Source organism: Triturus cristatus, chromosome 10 (assembly GCF_964204655.1).
Source record: "Triturus cristatus chromosome 10, aTriCri1.1, whole genome shotgun sequence".
Taxonomy (NCBI): Eukaryota; Metazoa; Chordata; class Amphibia; order Caudata; family Salamandridae; genus Triturus; species Triturus cristatus.
Window position 1 is genome coordinate 858536331 of NC_140593.1, and position 24774 is coordinate 858561104.

The following is a 24774-nucleotide window of genomic DNA, read 5'->3' on the forward strand; positions in this document are numbered from 1 at the left end:
CGCGCTGCCTTCCCGTGCCCCCTCCACCCGCCCCACCACTTATAAGGTCTCACCTAGGCAGCGTGCATGCGCTGCATAGGAGGACCTTTAGCCATCGCTCTGCTCTTTTTCGTAGCACATACTCGTGCGTGTGGTGGCATCCACCTTGCGGGAGCGCGCAGGGGCGTGCCACAAGCACGAGTACGTGCTTCCAAAAGAGCAGACTGCGTGCGCACGCACACACGCACACACCACTCCTGGGCCAGCAAACACACGATTGCAGGGAAATACAAACTGCCTTGTCGTGCTAAAATGTTTACCACTCCTAGGAAATATTTTACATGATTTGTATACATAGCGGCCTGCATCTATTTCTGCTTGTTGGTGCGATTATTGGCTTGTTTGTTTGTTTATTATTATATTTATAAGGAATTCCAGTTTAGATGGGATTATGTATTTATTTATTTATAAAGAATTCCATCCAGTTCAGGAGCCCGCTGAGGCATTTAAAATAACTCAGATTAAAGTTATCGCAGTGTACATATGTACAATTACAACGTATGTGCTTTTCTATAGGTGGGCTTCAATGCCTCGTCATGGATAACCCTATACAAATGCAATTTCAATTCAAGGTGCCCCATATTAAGTGCCCATACACAGCTGTGGGCTTTAGTGTATAAGCAGCATTATATATATATATATAAATATTTTGAATTCTAAGAATTATTGGAGTTTTAGGCACCTTGATCGAAGCATAAGTATATATATGTGGATCTAGCTAGGATGTAATGATATTTTTTTCATTTTGTTCATTCTGCTGGCATTCGTTAGATGAACATAAAAAATGGCAATCTTCTGAAAAAAATATATATTACCTTAAAAAAACTGTCATTTATAGTGAACAAAAAAGGCTGAGGTAAAGGGCATTTCATCAGTGGTTAGCGATCGGCTACAGTGGTTAAGGATCTAGACAGTTTTTCTCTAAACACTACTTAGATAACAGTGAACGTTTTACAATAAAATTGAATTAACCATGCAGGGCAAGAAGCCAGTGGCATGAAGCAAAGTGATGGGGACCCCCTGCAGAATATGAGAAGGGCCCCCTGAGTCTACCATATCTCATTGGGTTTGGGCTGAATGTGAGTCTCTTGACGGAATAGGGGCTCACTAACAGGTTGCCCCCATCCCCCTTCGCCCCAGAGGTTAGGGACCTGCGTTAAGGCCCTGCAAGAAGCAGCGGCCATTTCAAGCGCTGAGAAGCTCCAACTCACTCCTTCTTATTCCTCCGAAACTGAAAAAGAAAACCATACAATACCAATCATTCTCTGGCAATGCTCCCAGGATGTGGAACGCTCTCCCTAGAGTCCTCAGATGCAACCCCTCCTTCTCCTGTTTCAAAAGGGACCTGAAAATCCATCTCCTTAACAAATACTTTCCTGACCAACGTCAACTAACCTAGACTTCAATATCTGAGTTTACTCCTCTCTCTTGACATTCAAGGATAGTTGGTGACCGGACTGTGTTAACCACCTTATCTTCCATGCTGTATTTTATTTATCCCTGGTTTCGCTTCATTACTGCCTGCCTACTATGTAATGCAATTTCCGTCTGTTTTTCTTTACAGTATGTATGTAAAACGCTCTGATACCTACGGGTCAAGCTAGCGCTATATAAAACTTTTAAAATAAAATTATATGAAGGCACTTACAGCTCTGATTATAAAATGGCGCCAGTCGTATAACAGTGCAGAGATGCACATTACGCTCATGTGGTCCTTGCATTTGAAGTCCAGCATGGACTCATGATCTATATATCAGCATCTCAAGTCATTGCCACAAGGCACATTGACTGTGCACCAGAGATCTCGAGTGCTTCTACGTCTCTCTTTGCTTAGGATCACAGTCTTCTGGTGTTACGTATGTCCAGAATGACTACACAGAGACTTGTGGAACGTGACAAATAAGACAAGACATATATTAGTAGGTTGTGTATATTTACGCTAATGGATTTCCCAGCCTCACGTGCACGCAGTTTTACTGTGTCCACAATTGTCTGTTTTAAACAAATTAAGAAATACGTTTCTTTAAGGCAAAAAAATGAGAAAAGTTAAAGCGCAAGGCTCGCAGTGTTTCGATTCCAGCCCGTGCTGTTCCACGCATTTCCCAGGCACCGATCGCCATTGTCTGCGGTGCACGCTGTTTCCATGGAGTGATTAATTGTATTGGCTACAGGTCCTTGGTCCCCAGCTATCTGTCCTCGCGGCGGGGTACCAGCTCATTACTAATCTTTTATGTTTAGCCGGGTCATTTGGTGTTCAAAACTCCCGCTCAGAAAGGGAAAACACATTTCAAAATGACCCCTGCGCCACAGCGCATGAGGGATGCGCAGAAAAGAAGGCAGAAGGTCATTAACTTGGGGCCGTGGACAAAGAGGGGTCAGGTTTCAATGCGCATGGAGTGGCGCACGCGGGCTGCGCGGAGGGCGCCAAGGAGTGGGCCCCATCGAGGGCCAGCGAGCAACAGCACCTCCGTAAAAAGACACATTAGAACAGTCTGACTCAACAAAGCGCAACAGTGCTGCACTGCGCTGCGTGCAAAGATGGCGCACTTTATTATAGCGCAGCGAAGACACGTTTAGAATGAGCGCACGTACACAGCTTTCTCTCTATCCCTCTCGCTAAAACCAGTGCTTGAAATGGAAAAATAGAAGTACAGGTACTCTGTACCAGAGTGCCTGCTTGTTTTTGAGAAGTGCTGGTACTCTAAAATTAAAAGTATTACATTTCTCTTGAGAAGCGCTGATACTCTCCCTTTCAAAATAAACAAGCATTGGCATAGCCAATAGGTTTCGCCTTTGGGACCTTATAAGTGTTTAGTTATCCAGCACAATATCCTTGGTGAAACATCATCAAGTGTTGCATGGCTAAACACTTATAAGGTCCCAAAGGCGAGAACTATTTGCTATGCCAATGCTTGTTGTATGTGGCAGCTACAACGCTCATTTTCGATCTGCACCATGGTGCACTCTTAATTAGATGCCCCTGGCACAGACTGAGAATTTCACCCCCATTACCAACAAGCATTGGCATAGCCAATAGGTCTCGCCTTTGGACCTTATAAGTGTTTAGCCATGCAACAGTTGCATAACTAAATACTTATAAGGTCCCAAAAGCGATACCTATTGGCTATTCCAAGCGGCCGTGCGGCCGCGAAAGTGATCGCGATCAAACATCAAAGCAGCCGCGAAAGTGAAAGTAATCGCCTGTCAAGCATAGCGCGCGCGCCCGTGCACATGCACTGTAGCTCTAGGCTGGCCGGTAGCACTTTTTGGAGCCCTCTCAATAAGCCTCGCCAGACCAGCGCATGCGCTGGGTCTGGCGAGACCTAAAAATGCGCTGTTTCCTTTGGAATTTTAAACTTTAGAACGGACTGGGAACATCGCATGAATGAAAGGGGGACAGCTCCTTGAAACCGCTGGTCTGCTTTTCACTGCAGGAGGCGGACCCGGCCTCTAGTTCAAGGATGGGGGTCAGTGTGTGTTTTTATCTTTCTAGGGGGTGGGGGTGGTGTATGGAAAGCCTTGAAGGTGTGAGCCTGGTACCCTGACTTTCTGTTTGGTCCTGGCATTATGCTCATCATGTGTGCGCGCAGAAGGCTAGGCTGGCACTGGTGATGAGAGGTTCGTGGCTAACAACCTCAACCACCCCAGTTTGGGCCCAGTAGATCCTGTCTGCTGCCCATTGGCACCTCGAAGAGAGTCTGACGTGTTTATTACCTGTGAGGAGGTCCAGGGTGCCGGAGTGAATAGATAGACGGTGTTTGTGTCGCTTCCAGCTGCTCTTGGCTGTAAAAAAGTCCTTCCCATCGACTTGAACATCGTCTCCAACACAGAATGTGTCACAGGCGGCCTATCGGAATGGGATAACGTAAGAATGAGGATGGGTTTGGGGACAGTGAGGGAAACACAACAGTAGAAAATGTCATTCTTAAACAGCAAATATTAGAAGATACATTTGTAGATAAGTCAGCTTGAGAAAGAGAATGTGAATGTGGCTCTACTTCACCAATCACCTAGTAGGCATTTTTTATGTATTGATATGCTGATGCTTAGCCTACAGACACCAGTGTGTTTGCTGCACAAATGAATATTTCACCCATGAGAAAGAGTATGAAATAGTACCTGAATGTAATAGACAAAATATAGTCGGCTAAAAAATATTGCCCATTTTTATCAATGCTTTGCGTTGCCCTTGTGCCATGCAAGGTAATGCAAGGGCGACGCAAATCCTAGATGAGTTTTATCTAGCCCTGCAAGGCCACTTTGCGTGGCCCTCCGTGGCTTGGTAAATCTGGAGTAACGCAGGGCAGCGCAAGTCGCTGCCTCCTGTTACTCTGCCTTAGGGAGGCGTTCCGTGGGTCGAGCGTGCAGCACACATAGAAAGAGGAAATAACCTCAGAGGATTGTTTCTGTTTGTCCTGCACAAAAAAACTATCTTGCCTGTAACGCAGGCACACTTGAACTATGGTACAAGGGTGCCTGAGTTAGCGCTAGGCAGCAGTTTGTGCGCCAGCGCAGGCAGAGAGCAGGAATGAGCCATCTCTTTCTAGATATGGCAAATTCCTGCCTCTCCCTTTCACGCAGCACAGTGCAGTAAGGAGTCTTGCTTCGCTGTGTTGCGTGAAATATTGATCAATAGGGTCCCTCGTGTTCTAAATTTTGACTACCGAAATAACATGAGGCTAAGGGTTTATAGGTCAGTATCTTTTACAAATGTTATTTTTATTAATGGCAAATCTGTATATACTCACCTTATCAATATTTTTGCCTCAGTAATTTTGTTTTTTGGCTGAAACCAATTGGAGACACAGGCTGTCCACTTTTGGGACACATAGGCTGCTCTAGGTAGGAAAACAGTGGTACCTCTGTCCTCGATATACAACCCCGTTGTGCACCATGCAAAGGAGACTCCAACTGACCATCACCGAACCTCTTTGAAAGTTAAAATGTAGCCTAAATCTGATTTACTACAATTTATACTTTTACAAAATGTTCCATGAAACATCCAGGCACATAAAACAAATTCTTTAATCTCAATGAAGGAGAATGCTGTGAAAAATAACTAGATAATAATAGATTTTTTCCAGTATTTCATCCATATGCGAAGTTCTAGAGTTCCCCAGTTAGCTGAATCCCTTTATGGGTCACAGCAGAAAAATCAAAGGGGCAGATTACGACTTTTGCCAGCTCTCCACCGGCACAGCTGCGCCAAAGCAGGGCAAGGACCGCCCGCATTATTACGAGTTGAACTTGTGTAAGGTGGACAGTCCTATGCCTTTCCCGTGGTGGTGCCCCCTTTGTTCCTGCACCGCCAGGCTTTTCATGGCGGCGCTCCCACCATGAAAAGGCTGGCGGTGCAGGAACTCGCATTATGCTGAGCAGGACTGGCGTTTAACATTGCGGCGCAGCTCTGACACCACCAGGGAGCAACTGTTTCCTGGCGCAGCCGGTGGTACGCCGCTGGTATGATGGTGAGAGTCGTAATCCGGCAGACGGTGGATCACCAATGCTGTGCCACCATGAATGTGGCAGTCAGAAAACCACCGCACTAAGAATCACGCCCAAAGATCGCAAAAAATAGCAAGCAACTTGATGAAGTCAGAGAGCTTGTAATACATCCCCAGTGCCTTCACATAGCTCAGTGGCCCAAGGTATGATCATCATCTCAATGTGTTTGGGAAATTCAACCCTTCATCAGGAATAACTCTCCAGCGGTAGGCAAACTGTTTTAAATTCACAATACCCCTGGCTCACATTCCCCTCACCAGCAATCACACAAACCACACAATATCTGACACTCTCAACAATGTTTAGTTCTCATACTTCAAAAACCTAATCTCCTCACGTCAGTCTAACTTGAAATGTGTCGCTTGCCCAATCAACAAGCTACGCTGTCCTCCACAGAGACTCATAAACAGCATACGTTATCAGTTAGTGCCTTTTACAGACATCCCTCTTCGAAAATTACTACTATAAGAGGCTTTATTCAAATGGGGTAGATTTGCATATTGGCTGCTAAAACTGTTCTGTCGTCCACAGTGAATGCTTGTACATGTAGTCACAAATAGTCTTTATTTACTGGAGGCTGCAGCGCGACTCCATTGAGCAGGTACTCGAGCTCTCCCTAGACAGCCTCCTCTCTAGCTTGCCCACAGTCTGCCACCCTCGTCTGACGTATGTTACTGCCTTCTCTGCCTCATTTTCTGCCCGCTTTGCCTGTGTTTTTGCCTTTTCTGCTAGTTTCTGGCCCGGTTTTTGCCTTTTTATGTTCGTTTCTGCCCCATTTCTGCCTTTACCTGTTCGTTTCTGAAGCCTCTTCTACCTTTTTCTGTTAGTTTCTGCGCTGTTTTTGCCTTTTTCTGCTCATTTCTGCTACGTTTTTTGCGTTTTCCTGCTAGTTTCTGCCCCTCCTCATGCTATCTCTGCTCGTCTCTGACCTGTTTTTGCCTTTTCCTGTTCCTTCATCCCCATTTTCTGCCTTTTTCTGCTTGCCTTTGCCCTCTTCCTGCCTTTTCCCTCTTCCTGCCACCCAGTGCTCCCCCCAGGACCTACTTAAAATGGAGGCCTCATCGTGGCCGCACAGCAGCTGCGTGCAGCGGGTACTCAGCCGGCACATCGAAGGCGTGCCAAAGGCAAGCCTATCTGCCCTTGGACTGCACCCAGTGCCGGAACCCTGGTCGAACCACTATCCACCTCCTAGGAGCTCCTGTCTCTGGGCCCCAGACATGGCAACAGCTGCTTCATGTCCTTTACGCAATCAACCTAAGGACCCCTCACCTGCAGCCACAGCCGCTACTCTTGCTGCACAGAACCACCAGCTTGCAATGGACCCCGCACCGCTTCAGCTCAGAAGACCACGAACAACCCAGAACTGCTCCAATGCATCCTGCTCAATGCCCGCTCCCTCTAAAACCACGTCACGTAAACCTGGGACACCATGACCAGCCTCTCCCCTGATATTGCATTCATCACCAAAATGTGGCTCACCCCCTCCTCGTACACCAACATTGCCACCGCCACTCCAGACAGCTACAAAATGATACACCAAGACTGCACCAAAAAACAAGGTAGGGCATCGCCATCATCTTCAAGGAAACCGTCCTATGCACCTTCACCAATGATGACCGTACACCTTTCACGGAGCACCTCAACTTTCGACTACAGACCGATGCTAAGACCATGAAAAGAGGCACCCTTGCCTACAGATGCCTGGGACTGGGGCCAGCTTTCTGCAAAACTATCTCCAACCTCATCACCCCCCTAGCCATCGACTCCCACCACTATGTCCTACTTGTCGATCTCATCTTCCACGTTGACGTCCTCAATGACACCAACCCCATCACTTTACTGGAGAACCTGAACAACCTTGACTTCCCCCAACTGGTAACCAAATCCCAACACAAAGCACACACGATCGACTCCATTTTTTCCTCCATGAGAAATTCAAATTCAGCCACGTCTCAGAACTCACCTGGACTGACCACACCATAGTTCACTTCACCATCTCTAATGCCCAGCATACCGCCACCAAGCACCACAGCTCTTCCCACCACAGCTGGGGCAAGGTAACCAGGACTCAGGCCTTCCTGAATTTTTCCACCTGGATCACCGAATGTAATGAAAGAGTTGTCCCGCTGAGACCTGCAAAAGCCAACATAACTCCTAAACAAACCTGCTGGTAGAGCTCAGAGCTCAGAACCACCAAGCTCAACTGATACTGACTCGAGAACTGATGGCGCATCACTAAGAACCCCTTCGACACAGCCGCTCACAAAGCAGCCCTCAGAAACTATCACCTGTGCTTCAAGGAAGGCAAGAGAGCAACCATCACTGCCTGGATCGATACTACGGCCAACCACACAAAGCAACTCTGCAAAATAGTCAAGGAATTCTCCAACCCGACAGCCACAGAGAACACCATCCACCTCTCCCAAAGACTCTATAACACCCTCTCGGACTACTTCCACAGCAAGATTGTCACTTTCTACAACACCTTCGATCCCCAACCCACCACTCTTAGCCTCGACAACCTCAACCAACCAACGAACATCAGCCAAATGATCACCACATGGTCTCCAATCACCACTCAGACCACCACAACCATCATGTCATCCATCTACTCCTGGGTGCGCACCGACCCTTGCCACCACCATCTCTTCAAACTCGGAACCAACCGAATTGTCACGGTCCTCACCAGCATTCTCAACACCTCCATCTCCACAGCAGTCCTTATGGGCCAATGGAAACAAACAGAAGTCAGACCTCTCCTGCAGAAGGGGAACAACCTTTACAACGCCGTTAGTACAACGCGTGCCGTTACATCGCATTCGTTACAACGAACGCGATGTAACCACGCTATGCCATTACAACGCAAGTCTTTACATCGACTTGCGCTAGATGGCGTGCTAACATTAGAAATAGTGTAGTTTACTATCCAAACACCTTCCCTACTGTTAAGTGGACTGTAGTTGGAATAGTTAATTACACTTTTCTAATGTTAGCACGCCATCTAGTGCAAGTCGAGGTAAAGACTTGCGTTGTAATGGCATAGCGTGGTTACATCCGTTCGTTGTAACGAATGCGATGTAACGGCACGCGTTGTAAACAATCGCGTTGTAACATCATACATCCCCTGCAGAAACCCTTGGCTGCCCCCAGTAATCTCCAAAATTACAGACCGATCTCCCTGCTCCCTTACCCAGCCAAAGTACTCGAGAAAGCCATCAACCAACAACTCACTGAACATCTGGAACAATACCACCTACTTGACGCTTCAGAATCAGGATTCCTTGCCAAACACAGCACTGAGACCATGCTGCTTGCTGCCACAGACGATATCAAAACTCTCCTTGACCGCAGAGAGACGGTAGCCCTGATCCTCTTCGACCTCTCTTCTGCGTTTGACACCATCTCCCACCACATCCTCATCGACAGACTCCACAACATCGGCATGCAGTATAACGCTCTCAGGTGGATCGCCTAGTTTCTTGCAGGATGCACACAGAGCATCCAACTGACTCCCTTCACCTCCGCACCCAAGGTCATCATTTGCGGTGAACCCCAAGGATCATCCCTCAACCCCATCCTCTTCAACATCTACATGACACCCCTCACTGAGGTCATCAGATCCCGTGGACTCAATATAATCTCCTATGCAGACAACACTCAACTAATCCTCTCACTCCACGGGAACCCCTCCAACACCAAAACCAACTTCTGCAATACCATGACCAACATAGCCAAATGGATGAGAGACCACTGCCTCAGACCCAACTTTGACAAAAAGGAAGTACTGATCTTAGGGAAGAACACCTCCATCTGGGACCACAGCTGGTGGCCAGCAGAACTCGGGCCAAAACCCACACCAACAGACCACACATTGGCAGTATCCTCGACAGTCAACTGACCATGAAACGACAATTCAATGCCGTCACCTCCGCCTGCTTCCACACCCTTCGCATGCTCCGCAGAATCTTCAGATGGATCCCAATAAACACCAGAAAGACCCCCGTCACCAGCCGCCTCGACTACAGCAACGCTCTCTATGCTAGAATTTCCTCCCAGCTTCTCAGAAGACTCCAGACCATGCAGAGCACTGCAGCCAGACTCATCTTGGACCTCCCCAAATGGACCCACATCACCCCCCACCACAGAAACCTGCACTGGCTCCCCATCCAGAAGAGATGCCAGTTCAAGATCCTCATGCATGCCAACAAATCTCTGCATGATTAAGGACCAATCCTACATCAACCATCAAATCAACTTCCATCTACCGGCAAGACACCAGCGATCCTCCTCTCTCACCCTCGCACACACCCCCTGCATCTGTCGCAACCGCAGCGGGACCGCCTCTTCTCCTTTATTGTCACCAAGACCTGCAATGACCTCCCTCTGCACCTCTGAACAGCACCCTCCCTGGAGGACTTCAGAAACAAACTCAAAACCTGGCTGTTCGATGGAGAGATGGCACCCCAGCACCCAGACACCCCTCCATCTTCTCCTTATGTTTGCCCTAAGTTGGCAGGGCATGCCCAGATGTGGGTCCCTTGATCACTTTGTCACTGGATTCACACTAGCCTGGCTGATGAGGGGTGTTACCCCAAAAACTGTCCCTGAATGCCCGTTTCCATTCCAGGGAAGACCTGTATTGCAGTTAGGGCTATACTGCTCCTATAAGGAACAGGGTCAAGACTGATTTCCATATGGTTGGGTCTGAACTGGGGTGGCAAAAGGAAGCTAAAAAATGATGATGGATTCAACCCAGATCTGTGACTGGGGGAGAGTGTCTGAAAAGGTTCAATGCTCCTTCCATCAACTTATTGTGTTTGCTTTGTTCGCCCTAAGTTGGCAGGGTATGCCCAGACATGGGTCCCTTGCTCACTCTGCCACTGAAGTCAGGCTAGCCTGGTTGATGAGGGGTGTTACCCTGAAACCTGTCCCAGGATGCTTGTTTGCGGTCCAGGGAAGACCTGAGTTGGTAGTTAGGGCTGGACTGTTCCCATAAGGAACAGAGTCAAGACTGATTTCCATATGCCTGGGTCTGAACCGAGGTTGTGAAGTGAGTTAAAGAACAATGATGGATTCAACCCCAATCTGTGACTGGGAGTAAGTGTCTGAAAAGTTTCAGTGCTCTGTCCATCATCTCCTTGTGTTTACTTTATTAAAGGTGTTAGCCCGGTTGCCTAATGCTTACTTGTAATTGTAGTACTTGTACAGTGTAGCGAAATATCCATGCACTGCAATAGGATTTGTTTTGTGCTCCTAAAAGTGTTTTCACCCTCTTGGTATTGCTGTACCAACAGTGATGTTAAAACTAAATCTGATTTTGTTCACAAGTCATTTTCTTTTTTTTACTAAGGTTCTGATTTAGAGTTTGGCTCCTAATTGTCATACTCATGCTGATATTTCACCAAGGATGATCTTGCACCTCATTTGACTGTTAACCAAATGTGATGCCATACTGATGCACACTGTATACAATTAATGTGACAAGAAAAGGACAGTAACAAGGAGGGGGCAGCCCTGATAACCAGAAGGGCAAGAAGCCACTGTTGAGATGATGACACATCCTCAATCCATGGTTGAAGCACTGGCCTACCATACCAACATACTTACTAAATATGCTAATATTAAGTGCTCCCCAAACCATTCTGCCCCCTTCAAGGTTGCCATTTCTGGTCATGTGGATCTTGCCTCACCACAGCTCTCTAAGTACTAATGCTCTTGCTGTCAGGTACTTTCATCCTGGATGTCAATTCCTGCATGTTTGAGTTTTGAACGTCAGGAACTGAATTTGCTTTTCCTTACTGGCCCGCTGTGCCTGCTCCAGTATTACACGCCTCCATTTTATAATTAGAGCATACTATTGAGACAGCTTTTTAATGCATTTAGGCTTCTTTCCTTCTAGTTCTCATTGCCCCTGCTTCCCACAAGGCATTTTTCTGTAACCAGTGTTACTATGGAACAGACAGTGTGGCTACGGGAAGGGTTCCATCCTTACTTCAGGATTCCTAAGAATTTTGGGAAGGACTGACCCCTGTGTGCCGTCCATCAAAAGAACATCCATAGGTATATCTGTTAGCCTGGGCATTTATAGTTCTCACCAGGTGAGACTTGGTTGCTCAGTCTGTGGTGGGTATGTTAAAATCATGAACAGTGGACAGAGAGTCTATTACCCCCTGACACTGGGGCAAACAGATGACTATGGGCACATGCCTGTATCTTGAAGTCCCTACAAGCACCTTGCTCCACCTGGACAGTCACTCCTCCTGCAGGACTGGAAGGTGTCTTTGCTCTTTGCTCTCTCAGCAGTCAGGCTACTTTCCAGATGCTTTGGGTCAGGAAAGCAGCTCTTCTAGCAAGGAGTTGACTCAGATGGACTCTGGGAAGTTGGGTCAGGCAGACACCAGCTTTGGTTGCACATCTGACTTTTCTCTAAGTATTCTTTGGAGCACTCCTTTTTATAGAGTAAACGCTGTGTAGCCACTGTCTGTACGTTTAGAACTATTTTGGGGTTTGTCTCTTTCAAGTGTCCTTTCCAGGTTGCATTCTAGATGCAGCCTGTGCATAGAGTGATGTTTCTCAGAGCAGAACTGTATCATGCCTGAAACACACACAACAAAGGTACAAAGGGGTGTAAGGTTCTGCACTTGGTTGTCATCAGCCAGCTAGATAGAGTGATCAAGGAAAGACAAAAGTATTCTCCACTTTATCAGACTCTGCAGTCCCACCCTTCAACCCTACCATTCACCAAGTGGCAGTGCTTCAGGAATAATAGTTAGCAGTCTCTAGCTCAGCAAAAGGCTTTACTGACGTTCTTCATGAGTCTTGTCTCCTCTTCCCTCACGTCGTCTAGTTATCCTCCCTTCGGCTTTGAGAGTATCCACAATTCACTTTTGCTGTTTTAGGATATCAACATCCATCGTATGCAAAAGGCCAGGCTAGGAATACCCAAAACGGATTTCACAGGTCTACATTATTCCAGTTCACTTACAGAGACCATGCATGTACCACGTAAGCTACACACACAATACGCACGACGCACACTTGGGATGTTAGCACTAGGAGTTGGGTAAGCAAACAGAGACAAAGCTTTACACAAGTGGGCCAGTAGGCCTCCACTCCAGTGAGAGGGATAAAAAGGTCTGGCCATAGCTATGGATTCACAAAACACATTAAACTGCCGTCACCACTCTATATGCTAAACACATGACAGGGACAGTAGTCCACTGTCTGTTAATGAGGGTGCGCTTGGTGCGTCCCGCTATGTCACTGGTCCATCCCGGGACTCACACATCTCTAGGGATAAGCCTTGGCCTCTGTACACACACCAGAGGATCATGATGCCAGTGCCAAAAATCAGAAACCAGGAGACCAGACACATGCATTTGGACATTCAGGGCAGAGGAGCACATATATACCATGCAGTGGATATTCCCATCCCAACAAGAGGGTAGGCGCCCAAAAATGATACACTTCTTTTTGAACAGAGAATGGCCCTATGCATAGATCTGGTGAGTGTGTGCCCCTGCCTCCAGTTCATCATGCGAGCCATAGCTTTCCCCCCACCTCAGTGCACACGATAATCATGCATGTGCACTGGAGATACTTTTTTGACATGGACTGAGATGCTGTGTTTGGCCATGCGGTCTATAGAGGAGCACCATGTGCACCTTCCTTTTATGGAGAATGACTACTGTCAACTTGCTGGACTGTAGAGGACTGACATTAGTGGTAGAAATACTATCTATATTGTCAGGGTAGAACATTTTTCCTGCCCAGGAGAGTCGCCTACTGGCTTCTCCTGTGTTCTGTAAATTGGTCTACCAGTCCCCTGAAACTGGACCCTTCGCTCATCCATGTGGGACATGGCTTTTTGGATGCATATGTGATACATGTGACCAATGTCATTAGAGACTATCTTATATTTGCTACATCAGATGGGTCTTGTATTTGCTACAAAAGAAGGAGGGCTGGAAAGAGCACAGACAGCAGATGTGAATTGCAGGTAACCTTTCTAGTGGGTCGACACAGAGCCGCTAAGAAATCCTGGCCCATTATTCCATGGAAGAGCTCCTCCACACAGGTTTACAGGCAGGTAAGTGGGACTGCATCCTTCTTTTTTGTACCCTTTTTTGGGATTTTCCTGCCTGGAGACTCCCACCTTCTAGCTAGTACATTGTAATAAAGACCTTGGTTGGGCCAGTTTAAGTGGAATAAGTAAAAAGGCAGAACTGCCACAAACTGGTCCCAGAACGGGCTGTTGAAATACCCAACTACTGCCTGCGACTTTAATATAAAGGCAGGGCAGAAATGTCCAACCCGTGTGCCAAGATTTCTTCCGCAGAATCTGGAGTCTCCAGACCACTAGGCACACAAAAACTCTGCTGTGCTCTAGGGTTGTGGTATCCACAGCCACCTCCCCTTGCACAGTTTTGGGACAGAATCTTTGACCTTCGGAAAAACTGTCAGGAGTGCTGCCTAGATTTTGCTTTGAGGGAGGGAGTTAAATGACTGCTTAAGAAGGACATTGCATGGGTACTTTGACTAAGAAGATGCCACTCTGAAGGAGATGTCTGTGAAGGTGTCAAGCAGAAGATGCTCACTGATGCATCAGGGGAGATCATGCAAATTTCTGCAAGGGAAAGGCCTAGGAATTGCGAAGTAACCCTTGATTGTGAGCCGAATTGGGTTCACCCATGTATGGAATGCACTGAGGAATTTGTGTCCAGTTGTGTTGAAGAAGAACGGTCCACAGTCCGTGGTTCCTGAAACAAAGAAGTTAGAGGAAACACATCAACTGAGAGGCTAGCTTCCAGAAGTAAATACTCATCACAGACACAAGGAGTGGGCATCTAGCTTGTTTTGGCTTTTGTGTTTGGGTATGAGGATGAGCCAAAACTTCAAGGTCCAACAAAATATAAGCACTGAAACTCCACACAGCCTCCTTGACTGGTGCTGCCTCCACTCATATCGCACCAGGACCAAAGATGTCACTGGTGCACCAGTCACGAGGCTCAAGGCAGGATCTTCACTTCTCATCCTAATGGTCATACCAACAAAAGACAGGCAGAACCTGCATCACCAGCTGACTCAGATAACAGAAAAGCTACTATGCATACCTGGTAAATACGGAAGGGAGAAACAGGATCTCCACCAACCGAGGAACAAATATTCCGACATACTGGCACACAACCTGTTGAGCACTGCCTAAGGGCACTCTCAATAATACACAACTCCAAGGGAGGTTCTAGAATCTTGAACTATCACACAGAGGCATACTAGCAGGTTAGTCTGCAGGAGAAGACTAGGCTGCCTCCCCAGTAGTTACTGAAGGGTATTAGTACTATCTGCTATAATTTATTGTTTCTGGAACATTATTTACAGTATTTCATTGTGTTATTTGAGTAACATTTTTCCTCCTTGAGTAAGCTTGGACTGCTTGCCTTTGCTTCCCTCTGGGTCAAGTGCTAAAGGGTGTATGTGGTGCATAGTTTGAGGTGTAACAGTAAGGTTAAGCCCCAGGACACCAGAGGTAAGATGCTCTGGCTATTATATTCTGAGTCAATCAAAAGCGAAGGACCAGGAGCTATTGAAGGACCAGCCACCTGTACTCCTAACTCTAAGAATTCAAACAGATGTAGGGAGGCTGTTCCTGAAGAGGTCTCTTTGTCGGAGATCTTCACTTTTTGCGGTTTGTCATGAGTGCAAGAAGGTGAAAGTAGGGTAGGGTGTGAAATAGTGTGTTAAACTACCTAAGCTGTGCTCTATAGTCTATATTCTGGTGGCACCCTTGGTAGGGATAAGAACTGTAGTGTGAGTACTATCGTTTAGGGAAGTCATGACCCTTGATAGTCCCACAGTGTTTGATGTGGGGTTTCTTTTGATTTAGGTCAACCTGTTTCACTCCTTTATGGTCCCAATGGGATCCGTGGTGTTTCTTTAGGACCAGATTATAAAATCTTTACCCTACAATCCAGTGGGATATGCTTCATAAGGATAAGGAAAATTAGTCTGAATTCACTATACCTATATGTATACTGAATTTGAATCCTTAAATCCAACTTATGTAAGGAGAAGAAAAGGGAGACAAAGTTTAAAAAGAGCATATGTTAGAGCATCCCTTTAGGCATATAGGTATACTCCATTTAAACAGTGTTACTTTGTACATACCATTAGGTTTAATGATATGTATGATGAGTGCTCTGATGTAGCTACCTCGTAAGTTAGATAAAATTCAGCGGGCTATTAGAACCCATGAGGCTGAGTGGGATGTGTATGTCTACATGTTTATCTGTTGATGTTTGTACTGTTTTCAATGGAGCACGTCTTAATGTTACACCACTGGCCTGATTCACTGTGGGTTTTTATCTAATTCAGGAGGTCAGAACACTCATCATACATATCATTAAACCTAATGGTATGTGTAAAGATTTTGCAGAGACCCTGAAACTTGAGCTTCCGCTTCAGAAAGCTTGGGAAGTGTGGGAGGAGAAGATTAGGGAGTTTGAGAGGGAGAAATTCAGGTTAGCCCGTAAAGAAGAAGAGGAGAGATGAAAAGACAGACAGATGAGCGGGCCTGGGAAGAGAGGAAGAGGGAACAGGAGAGATAGGAAAAATGAAAGCAAGAGAATTAGAGAGGGAGTAGATAGTGCTTGAAAATGAGAAGCTCCTTTAGTGACAGAAAAGGCACCTGGGTTAGTGATCCCTTCTCCAAGTCCAAGGAAGTCAGCACTAAGGTGCCTAAGGAACTGATACACATGTATGTGCCAGGCACTGACATTTTAGGGTGGTATTGATGTTTTTAAATTACACGCAAGGCACAAAAAGCTGAATGATAAGTCTAAGGCAATGACTGTAATAAATCATCTTCATTTTTCAAATAACTGAGGTTACTGGCTAGATGCTTGAGAATGACAATCTGACTTTTGTGTGCAAGATCGAAGCGCTGGTTAGGCGATTTGGGTTGAATCCAGCCCAGAATGTGCAGAAATTCTGTGAGAGCAAAAAGCTGTGTAGTGTTTTCAAAGAGAATTAAATCCTGACATAATTTGAGATTCAAATGAGTTGATGAAAGGGGTAGAAGTGAAAGATTACCAGTTCCTATATCAGTTAGTCATAGCAGAGCTTTTCGGAGAAGAGTGCTCAAATGGTACTTGTCTGAACTAACTCAGAAAGTTCAGATACGTTTGTGGTAATAGTTGACAAGTAGTTAGCCAACAGTGTGAACCAGGGGCTGGAGCAGCACAGTTTCAAACCAAAATGAGAGAAATGGTCCCTGCAGAATATTTCCAGACCAGAAGGGTAGGTACAGGATCCTGGCTACGACAAAACACTATGTGGAAGTGGTTTCTTGGTCAGCATCAGAAAGAGAAGGGAGAGTAAGAGACCCACTCTACCCGTCCAATTTGGTAACCTGTGTTGAGTTGCCAAAGGGACAAGCATTACAAAAAAAATGGACCAGTTAAGAAACCTGTAGCCAGCTTCTCTGTTAATAGGTCATATGCTGGGAATGGATACCAGTGAAGGCCCAAGGGCACACAGCCTTGTCACAATGGATAGACTAAAGGAATAAGGGTGCATAAGGGTTAAATAACATTCAATCAAGCACCATGGGATTTGTCAGCATTGTGTGTATTAAAGGGAAGAAGGTTCCTACTCTAAGGGATAATAGCACCTGAGGGCTGTTGTTGAGAGGAAGTATCTCGAACCTGAGGAGATTCTTACTAGATGCCAGTGAGGACAACATGGAGTACTCATGTGCCAGAGCTGCTTGGTACCTGCTGGCCAATGACCTGATTGCCTGGGCCTGAGGACTACATGGCATCGGAAACATGAGCTGCACTGACCAGACCACAAGCTGCAAGTCAGCTTCATGAGGAAACTGTGGTCCCTTCTTAGAGTGGAACGATGAGTTAGAGTAGACCAGGGCAGGCTTTGAGAAGACACTAGGTGTGGTGCCCCTTGCCCTTGCTTCAAATAGGAGGATGAGGCCCCTAGGCAGATCATCTGTTGGAGTCTGGGCCCCTGCTAAAGCTGCAGGACTTAATAGTTGCTGGAGGGCCAAACCAGCGAAATTAATGTTGAGAAAGCACTGCATGAGATGATTTGGTCCTATCTTGTCACCCCTGTTCTGTCACTGGGGTTTCACCATTTAAATCCCTCAAGGGAAGGGAACCAGGCACTAAACTATGTCCTATGTGGCTGGCAGGTGACAGCACGGAAGCGGTTAATAGGAACAAGATCATGGAGAAAATACATGCACATAAAAAAAAAATGTGTAGAAAATTACAATTGTAAACTCAAAAAAACATTTAAAGCTTTGGAAGTAGGAGATGTGGTGAGAATAAAACTACCAAGATTTGTAGAGTCTGGTTGTTCGAAATTCTCAGACAGGAAAGTGATAAGTAAAGTATTTAAGAATGTTGTACAATTAAAGGATGGACAAAATTGGAGTGTCGATAGAATTGTCCAAGACAACTCTGAGGATGTTCCAGACAAGGGATGTGTTCCAAGTGGAAATGTAAACAACAAAACTGTTACTTTCAAAACCAAAGGAAATTTGAGAAATGTTCACTCCAAACCAAGTTGGCATAGAGATTATGTTTTATATTAACTCTTGTATAGTTATTTTATTTTCTGTGAGAAAGGAGATGTGTTGTATCCTTGTACATTTCTTGGTTTCTCCCGCACCCTTATTCCCATGGTTAGCTCTTAGAACGTTGTTAAGATTCTTCCCTGCACTCCGGTCCCAACCGTCAGATTAACGGTCCCGCTCCTTGGTGATGGATGTCACATTATTCATGTAATAAATTAACTGGAACTGCACGGCTTGCTTCGTTATTTCACACTAGGTGTGGTGTCCCTTGCCCTTGCTTCAAATAGGAGGATGAGGCCCCTAGGAAGATCATCTGTTGGAGTCTGGGCCCCTGCTAAAGCTGCAGGACTTAATAGCTGCTGGAGGGCCAAACCAATGAAGAACTTTGCAAGGCACAGGAAGAGTACCCAACTCTGATATGCCTACTCAAGGTGGCACGTGACCAAATTGCCACTGGAGTGGTCGGTTAACACAGGATGGTCTGAGAGTATTATCTACCCTTTAGTAAACCTTTAGATCCAGAATCCAGAGACAGCGAAAAGTTGCTGTTCCAGAATTGCACAGAAATGTTCTGTTGTTGCTAACCCATGAGGGGTATCTTTAGTAGGGCACCAGAGTATCAAGAAGAGCAAGGACAAGTTAGAACACTTCTTCTGTGGGTCAGGTATGGGCCTAGAGGTTTTACAGAACTTGCTCAACTTGTCAAGTGAGTGGCAAGTCTGGAGGCTAAACCAAGGCACCATTAGTGCCTCTTTAGTGGTTGGTGTACCATTTGAGAGGATTGGCAAAGATACAGTAGGTTTATTTGATACCACTTCTGCTTCAGGCAACCAAAACACTTTGGTTTTGGAGGACTATGGCACTAGGTATCCTGCAGCTGCACCCCAGACAAGTATGACTGCGAAGGTATTGGCATTGGCCTTCCTTGTGATCTTCTCTGGGCTTTGATTTTTGAAGACTGTGGTATCTGACAGAGGATTGAACTTCATCTCTGCATATACGAGGAGATGGGGGAGCAAACTGTGCACTGCATACCATCCACAAACCAGTGGGGTTGGTGAAATGCTCCAAGTCCCTAAAGATCATGGTGGAAACTCTAATTGAGAGGAAACTGAAACTTCTTCTACCATGTCCCTTGTTCACCTATGGAGAAATCCCAAGGAAGGGGTTAGAGTTTAGCCACGAGAGCTATTGTTTTGGCATCCTGTCCGTGGTTGACTGAATTTGGTGAGAGAGTTCTGCAAAAGTACATCTGAGTCCTCATGCCGTGATGTGGAGAAAGAGTTCTGGGCCTCAGGAAGCTGATGGCTCAATGGATGAACAAGACATAAAGAATCTTCAGTCTAGCCAAGAGCTAATGAAGGAGTGGTAAGACCCGAAGGAAATCTTACTGGGAAACAATTGAGTCAGGAGTATTGGTGTTAAAGCCAATTTCGCATCAAGCTTTGGAAGACAAATGAAGTGGTCCCTACAAAGTGGTCAGAAAGATTTCATATGTCAACTACCTAACACTTGGGCACCTCAGAGGGTTCCCCACATGAACAGACTGTAGCCCTCTCTCAGGAAAGACTACAGTGTTAGCATCCAGGTGTTAGTTATAAAACAAAGTCCGGTCAGGCCACCATAGTAGACAGGACTTTGCATCAAAACCTATGGCTGTTTGCAGTGATCGGCCCCATAAACGCTACCGTGACACAAAGCGGCACAAAGTGGATTTGAAGTTCTGAAAGTCCACATTTTCAGTGCAAAACACTTTTGGGCTGGAATGCTAATCATTGGTTTCTGATATGTGGCGCACTAGCGCCAACACAATGCATTAGTAAATGCCATCATGTGTCATCCTCTGGCCACCTCCCTCAAAGAGAAAGCAAAAGGAACAAATCACAGCATGAGTCTCAGGAACTTATATACATACTACTCTAAAACCCAATCAAACTCCACCTGAATTGTTTGATGACTACATGCCATCTTTAGGAAGCTTGGAAAAGAATGACTCTCACACAGAATTGAGAATAAAATTAAGCCACCATCCTGGATTGTAAATATGGATATTTTAGGATTAAAGTTTATCAAAAGTATGAAAATATCACATTTTGAGAATAAAAGCAGGAAGCAATCCAGGAAATATAACATAATGTAAATATCTTGGAATGCAAACGACATGATTTTTGGACAGACTACGGGAAAACTGAGACCAGGCTTAAAAAGATTTGTACACTGCACCAGCACCCTAATTTTCTGCGCTGCATTGCATTAAGGGAAAAACACAGCACAGAGCCATTTACAGCACCCACAATTTTCTGTGCTGTATTGGGTTAAGGGAAAAAAACACAGCACAGAGCCTTGTCAACAAAGATTAGCAGGCTGTCAGTGTCACCTCCGATGCTGGTGCACAAAAAGGCTGCCTTATGCAATACACAGCCTCACACCATGATGCAGTGTGTGTGCTGTTTAGCATAGGATCTGTACTACATACCCTTTCAGTATAAATCACCATGCGTAGACAAATGCAGAAGGTTGCTACTTATTGGTTGTATGCTGTACACTGCAGAACAAATGAAAAGCGTCAGTTTCTGGGGCAAATCAATGCATTCCCCCTCACCTACTTTTACTATGCATTAGTTATTGACACAGAACCTGGTCTGGCTGTTTGTAGATCGAGGTTGGAGTCTAAACCTAAGGGTGTTTGAGTATAATGACCGCAATAATGTACTCTTGACAGAAAGCGATGGAAAGCAGATTTGGCACTGTGTAATCGGCACCTTTCCAGCTTAAACACATCTCTCAGAGCCTCCATCCTCTGCCCATTGATGGTGACCCATTGCCTCTATTTCCAAGTATTACTAGGCATGTGAGTTTTCTGCACTTTTTCTCCATCACCCAGGGACACTAGGATAACCTCTACACTGTCTCCCCATCTAACTGGGACAATCTGCTCCCCAAGCCCTACACTAGCCAACCCCAGTGACTGGCCACCAGTGGGGGGCTATGCCTGCTTGGGACACTTGAAAACCCACTTGAAGGGCCCTTCCTGCTGGCACTCATAGCACTTAGGGGCTGCCTTTCTTGATAACTCACTGATTTCTTCTTCTGCTCACGCGGGAATTGGGTATCCTGACCCTTAGAGCTAGTGGGGACCTTTAGAGAACTCCCAGTTTTTTTGTTTATCTCCACCCTCCTTCTTCTGGTAGGAACACTGTCCACCTTTGTGGTGATCGCCCCAGATACCTTCTTGTTTACCCTGGTGTTGACCCAGCAGTCCACCTCCTTAGCAAACTCAGGTGTTGGAGCAGATCTGCAAAACAAAGACAGAACATGTGCTCCTTTACAATTTAAATTGTACAGCCTCTGATAATCCTTTACTTCACTGCCCTTGAGCCAACCATCCAGTGCCTCGCAAAAGGAATCCACAAAATCCACCCAGGTCTGTTAGACCAGTTTCTGACTGTCCCGGAACGTCTGCCTATACTTCTCTGGGGTGAGGCCATTCTACATGACAAGGCCTTCCTTCATGGGGGAATACCTCATCCTGTCCCCCTTCTCTAGGGCCAGTAGGATGTCCTTCTCCTCACTAGGGATATGTTTTCACAGACTAGCCCCCAATCCTCCTCAGGGATCATGTGCATCTGTGCTGCAACCCCATAAGCCGCAAACCATTTGTCAACATTGTCTCCCATAACTAAGACAGGCAGCAGACCTTTAGGGATATGGACCCTATTGTGTCCAGAGAGCACTGTAGGTACATTGCCACCATTAGTGCTGGACCCCACCTGCTTAGCTCTGATGTCCAGATCTCAAAGATGTAGCTCATGGGCCATTCCCCTTTCCTCCATAGCTAGTCTCCTCTCCTCCGAGGCTCTCTCAGTCTCAGTCTTCTCCTTTGCTGCCTCCATGGCCAGTTTCTTTTTGGCCCTCTTGAGTCTGGCCAACTCCAGCCTGAACTCTCTCTCCTACCTCCTCTCTGCCAGCTCCTCTGGGGACAGGATGCGGGCATACATATTGCTCCCAGCCCTGGCAGCTTACGGATGGATCTCAGGGAGGCCCTCTCCTTGTCCTTTCATCACATCATGCCTTTCTGTGGTTTCAACCAATGACTGATGGGCTTCCACCCAGGCCCTCAGTGCCTTTTGGAGCCCCACCTTCCTGGTGTTGCTCTTTGCTGGATGTGCCCTCTCTTTGCAGAACTCTTTGAGCCCAGCCACTGTGTAGGCATACATGTTGGCCAGTTCGAATTCCATTCTTGCATGTGTGGTTTCAGGCACAGCAGTCAGGTGAAGAATTTGGAGGAAAAAAAGAAGAAGCCAACCAAGGAAAATGTTAACTCTAATTGATCTCAGATATGGGATGGTAGAGTACACCAAATCACGCTACAGCACTGCACAAACGCAAGTCCAAATCCTCACTGCTGATCACCAATGTGAGAAATTGGGTTGTTGGTTGACTGTGGCGTGAGCCCTGGTCAAGCAGCAACCAAAATCCTTGTCAAGATGGTGCACAGCCGTAAAATAACCTGTGCTCAACCCTCTGGTAGCTTGGCACAGAGCAGTCAGGCTTAACTTAGAGGCAATGTGTAAAGTATTTGTGCAACACTTCAAACAGTAATGAAGTGAAAACACCACACAAAAAAGATCCCACATCATTAGAAAAATAGAGATTTCTTTAATAAATAGGTCTAAAACAACAAAAATCCCATTAGTAGACCCAGAGATATTCAATTGTAAACTTTTGGGGAAAAATAGCACCAAAAAGCACCAAGCGCCAACTGCGTTGCGAGGATCCACATCGAAGATGCGTCGTGCAGCCGAAGTGATGCATCAGTTTCGAGATGCGGCGAGGTTGTGATGCAAAGGCCTTGGTCATCGTCGAGGATCTCGTCGATGAAGTTTGAGATGCGAAGTCCGGGATGGAGGATTTAGTGCACAGATGGGGCAATTAATCAGTTTCGAAGAGTTGAAAGGCTGTGATGAGGAGTCCGGCATCATCAAGGTTGCCATTGACGAGGAATGATAGAGCCTGTGCTGAGGGTGAGTCGCGTGGTGGCAGTTTTGAAGGCGCTGTAAGCTGTGATGGCGATGCGGGTCTTTGCGACGGGTCCAATCCAGGGCAGCAGAGATTTGTCGCTTCTGCTCAGGTTTGCGCCATGCAGCAGAGGAGATGGGTCAGTTCCGCTGCTACCACAGAGGCTGGCAAACACCTTAAGCCCACTTCCAAGGGTCCAGGACTGGTGTGGCTCCACTTGGCAGGGTATACTCACAGATGACAGAGTCCAGATGCAGGTGCAAGGCTGTTGGATGCGTGTTATGTCCCTGAGGCTTCAGATCAGGAGGCCAGCCAACTAGCTCTTGGAGTCACTGTGGATTCTAGGTTTAGGAGATGCAGGTCAAGTCCTTCTCACCTAGGCAAGAAGGCAGCAGGTCAGAACAGCAGGGCAGCAGTTCCTTCAAAGCAGCAGTCCAGTAGGGTGGCAGTCCTTGTACCAGCAGTTCTTCCTGGCAGAGTATCCACAGGTCCAGAAGTGTACTGAAGTGTTTGTGATTGAGGTCCAGTATATATACACAGTTGTGCCTTTGAAGTGGGTAGAAACTTTTAGAGGATTGCCTTTAAAGTGCCTCTGTGCCGTGCCTTCCTGGCCCTGTCTCCAGATTAACTGCATGGGGTATGCAGCCCTTTATGTGGAGACAGGACACAGCCGATTCAAGTGTAAGTAGGGATGGGCCCAGCTCCTCCCTCCCATCCTCCTAGTGATGGCCCACCCAATCACATCTGTCCTCCCCATTATTTGTGGTTGTCTAGGAGGAATAGACAACGTCTAACTGTCACCCACACCAAGTCATGTGACCCAGGGTCAGGGTGCAGGCACCAAATGGCTAAAGCACAAAAATGCCAACATTCTAAAAGTAGACACAAGGAGATGCTGGACGGAGCGCTGAAACTTTTCAGACACTCACCCCCAGTCACAGATCTGGGTTGAATCCATCATCGTTCTTTAGCTCACTTCTCCACCCCAGTTCAGACACAGCTATATGCAAATCAGTGTTGACCCTGTGCCTCATGGGAACAGTCCAGCCCGAACTGCCAAGCCATGTCTTCCCGGGACCGGAAACAAGCATCCTGGGACCAGTTTTGGGCTAACAGCTCTCATCAGCCAGGCTAGCTTGAATCCAGTGGCAAAGTGAGCAAGGGACCCACGTCTGGGCATACCCTGCCAACTTAGGGCGAACAAAGCAAACGCAAGGAGATGATAGACGGAGCGCTGAAACTTTTCAGACACTCACCCCCAGTCACAGATCTGGGTTGAATCCATCATCGTTCTTTAGCTCACTTTGCCACGCCAGTTCAGACACAGCTATATGCAAATCAGTGTTGACCCTGTGCCTCATGGGAACAGTCCAGCCCGAACTGCCAAGCCATGTCTTCCCTGGACTGGAAACAAGCATCCTGGGACCGGTTTCGGGGTAACAGCCCTCATCAGTCAGGCTAGCTTGAATCCAGTGGCAAAGTGAGCAAGGGACCTACGTTTCAGCGCTCTGTCCATCATCTCCTTGTGTTTGCTCCAACATTCTAAAAGTGGCATTTTCAGACATGAAAGCGTCACCTGTCTTCATTTGGAAATTACACTTATAAAATGGAATAAGGTAGTT

The 24774-nt window shown here is 46.5% G+C and overlaps 1 protein-coding gene across 4 annotated transcripts in view; it reads right to left on the reverse strand.

Annotated features, from left to right (window-relative positions):
• The window catches only part of NOS3 (nitric oxide synthase 3), an 819509-nt gene that overhangs the window by 190976 nt on the left and 603759 nt on the right, over window positions 1-24774 (reverse strand). For all 4 annotated transcript variants that reach the window (XM_085628483.1, XM_085628482.1, XM_085628485.1 and 1 more), the window contains one exon: window positions 3754-3886. In XM_085628483.1, the coding sequence (XP_085484609.1) occupies window positions 3754-3886 (133 nt within the window). The remainder of the gene's footprint in view (window positions 1-3753; window positions 3887-24774) is intronic.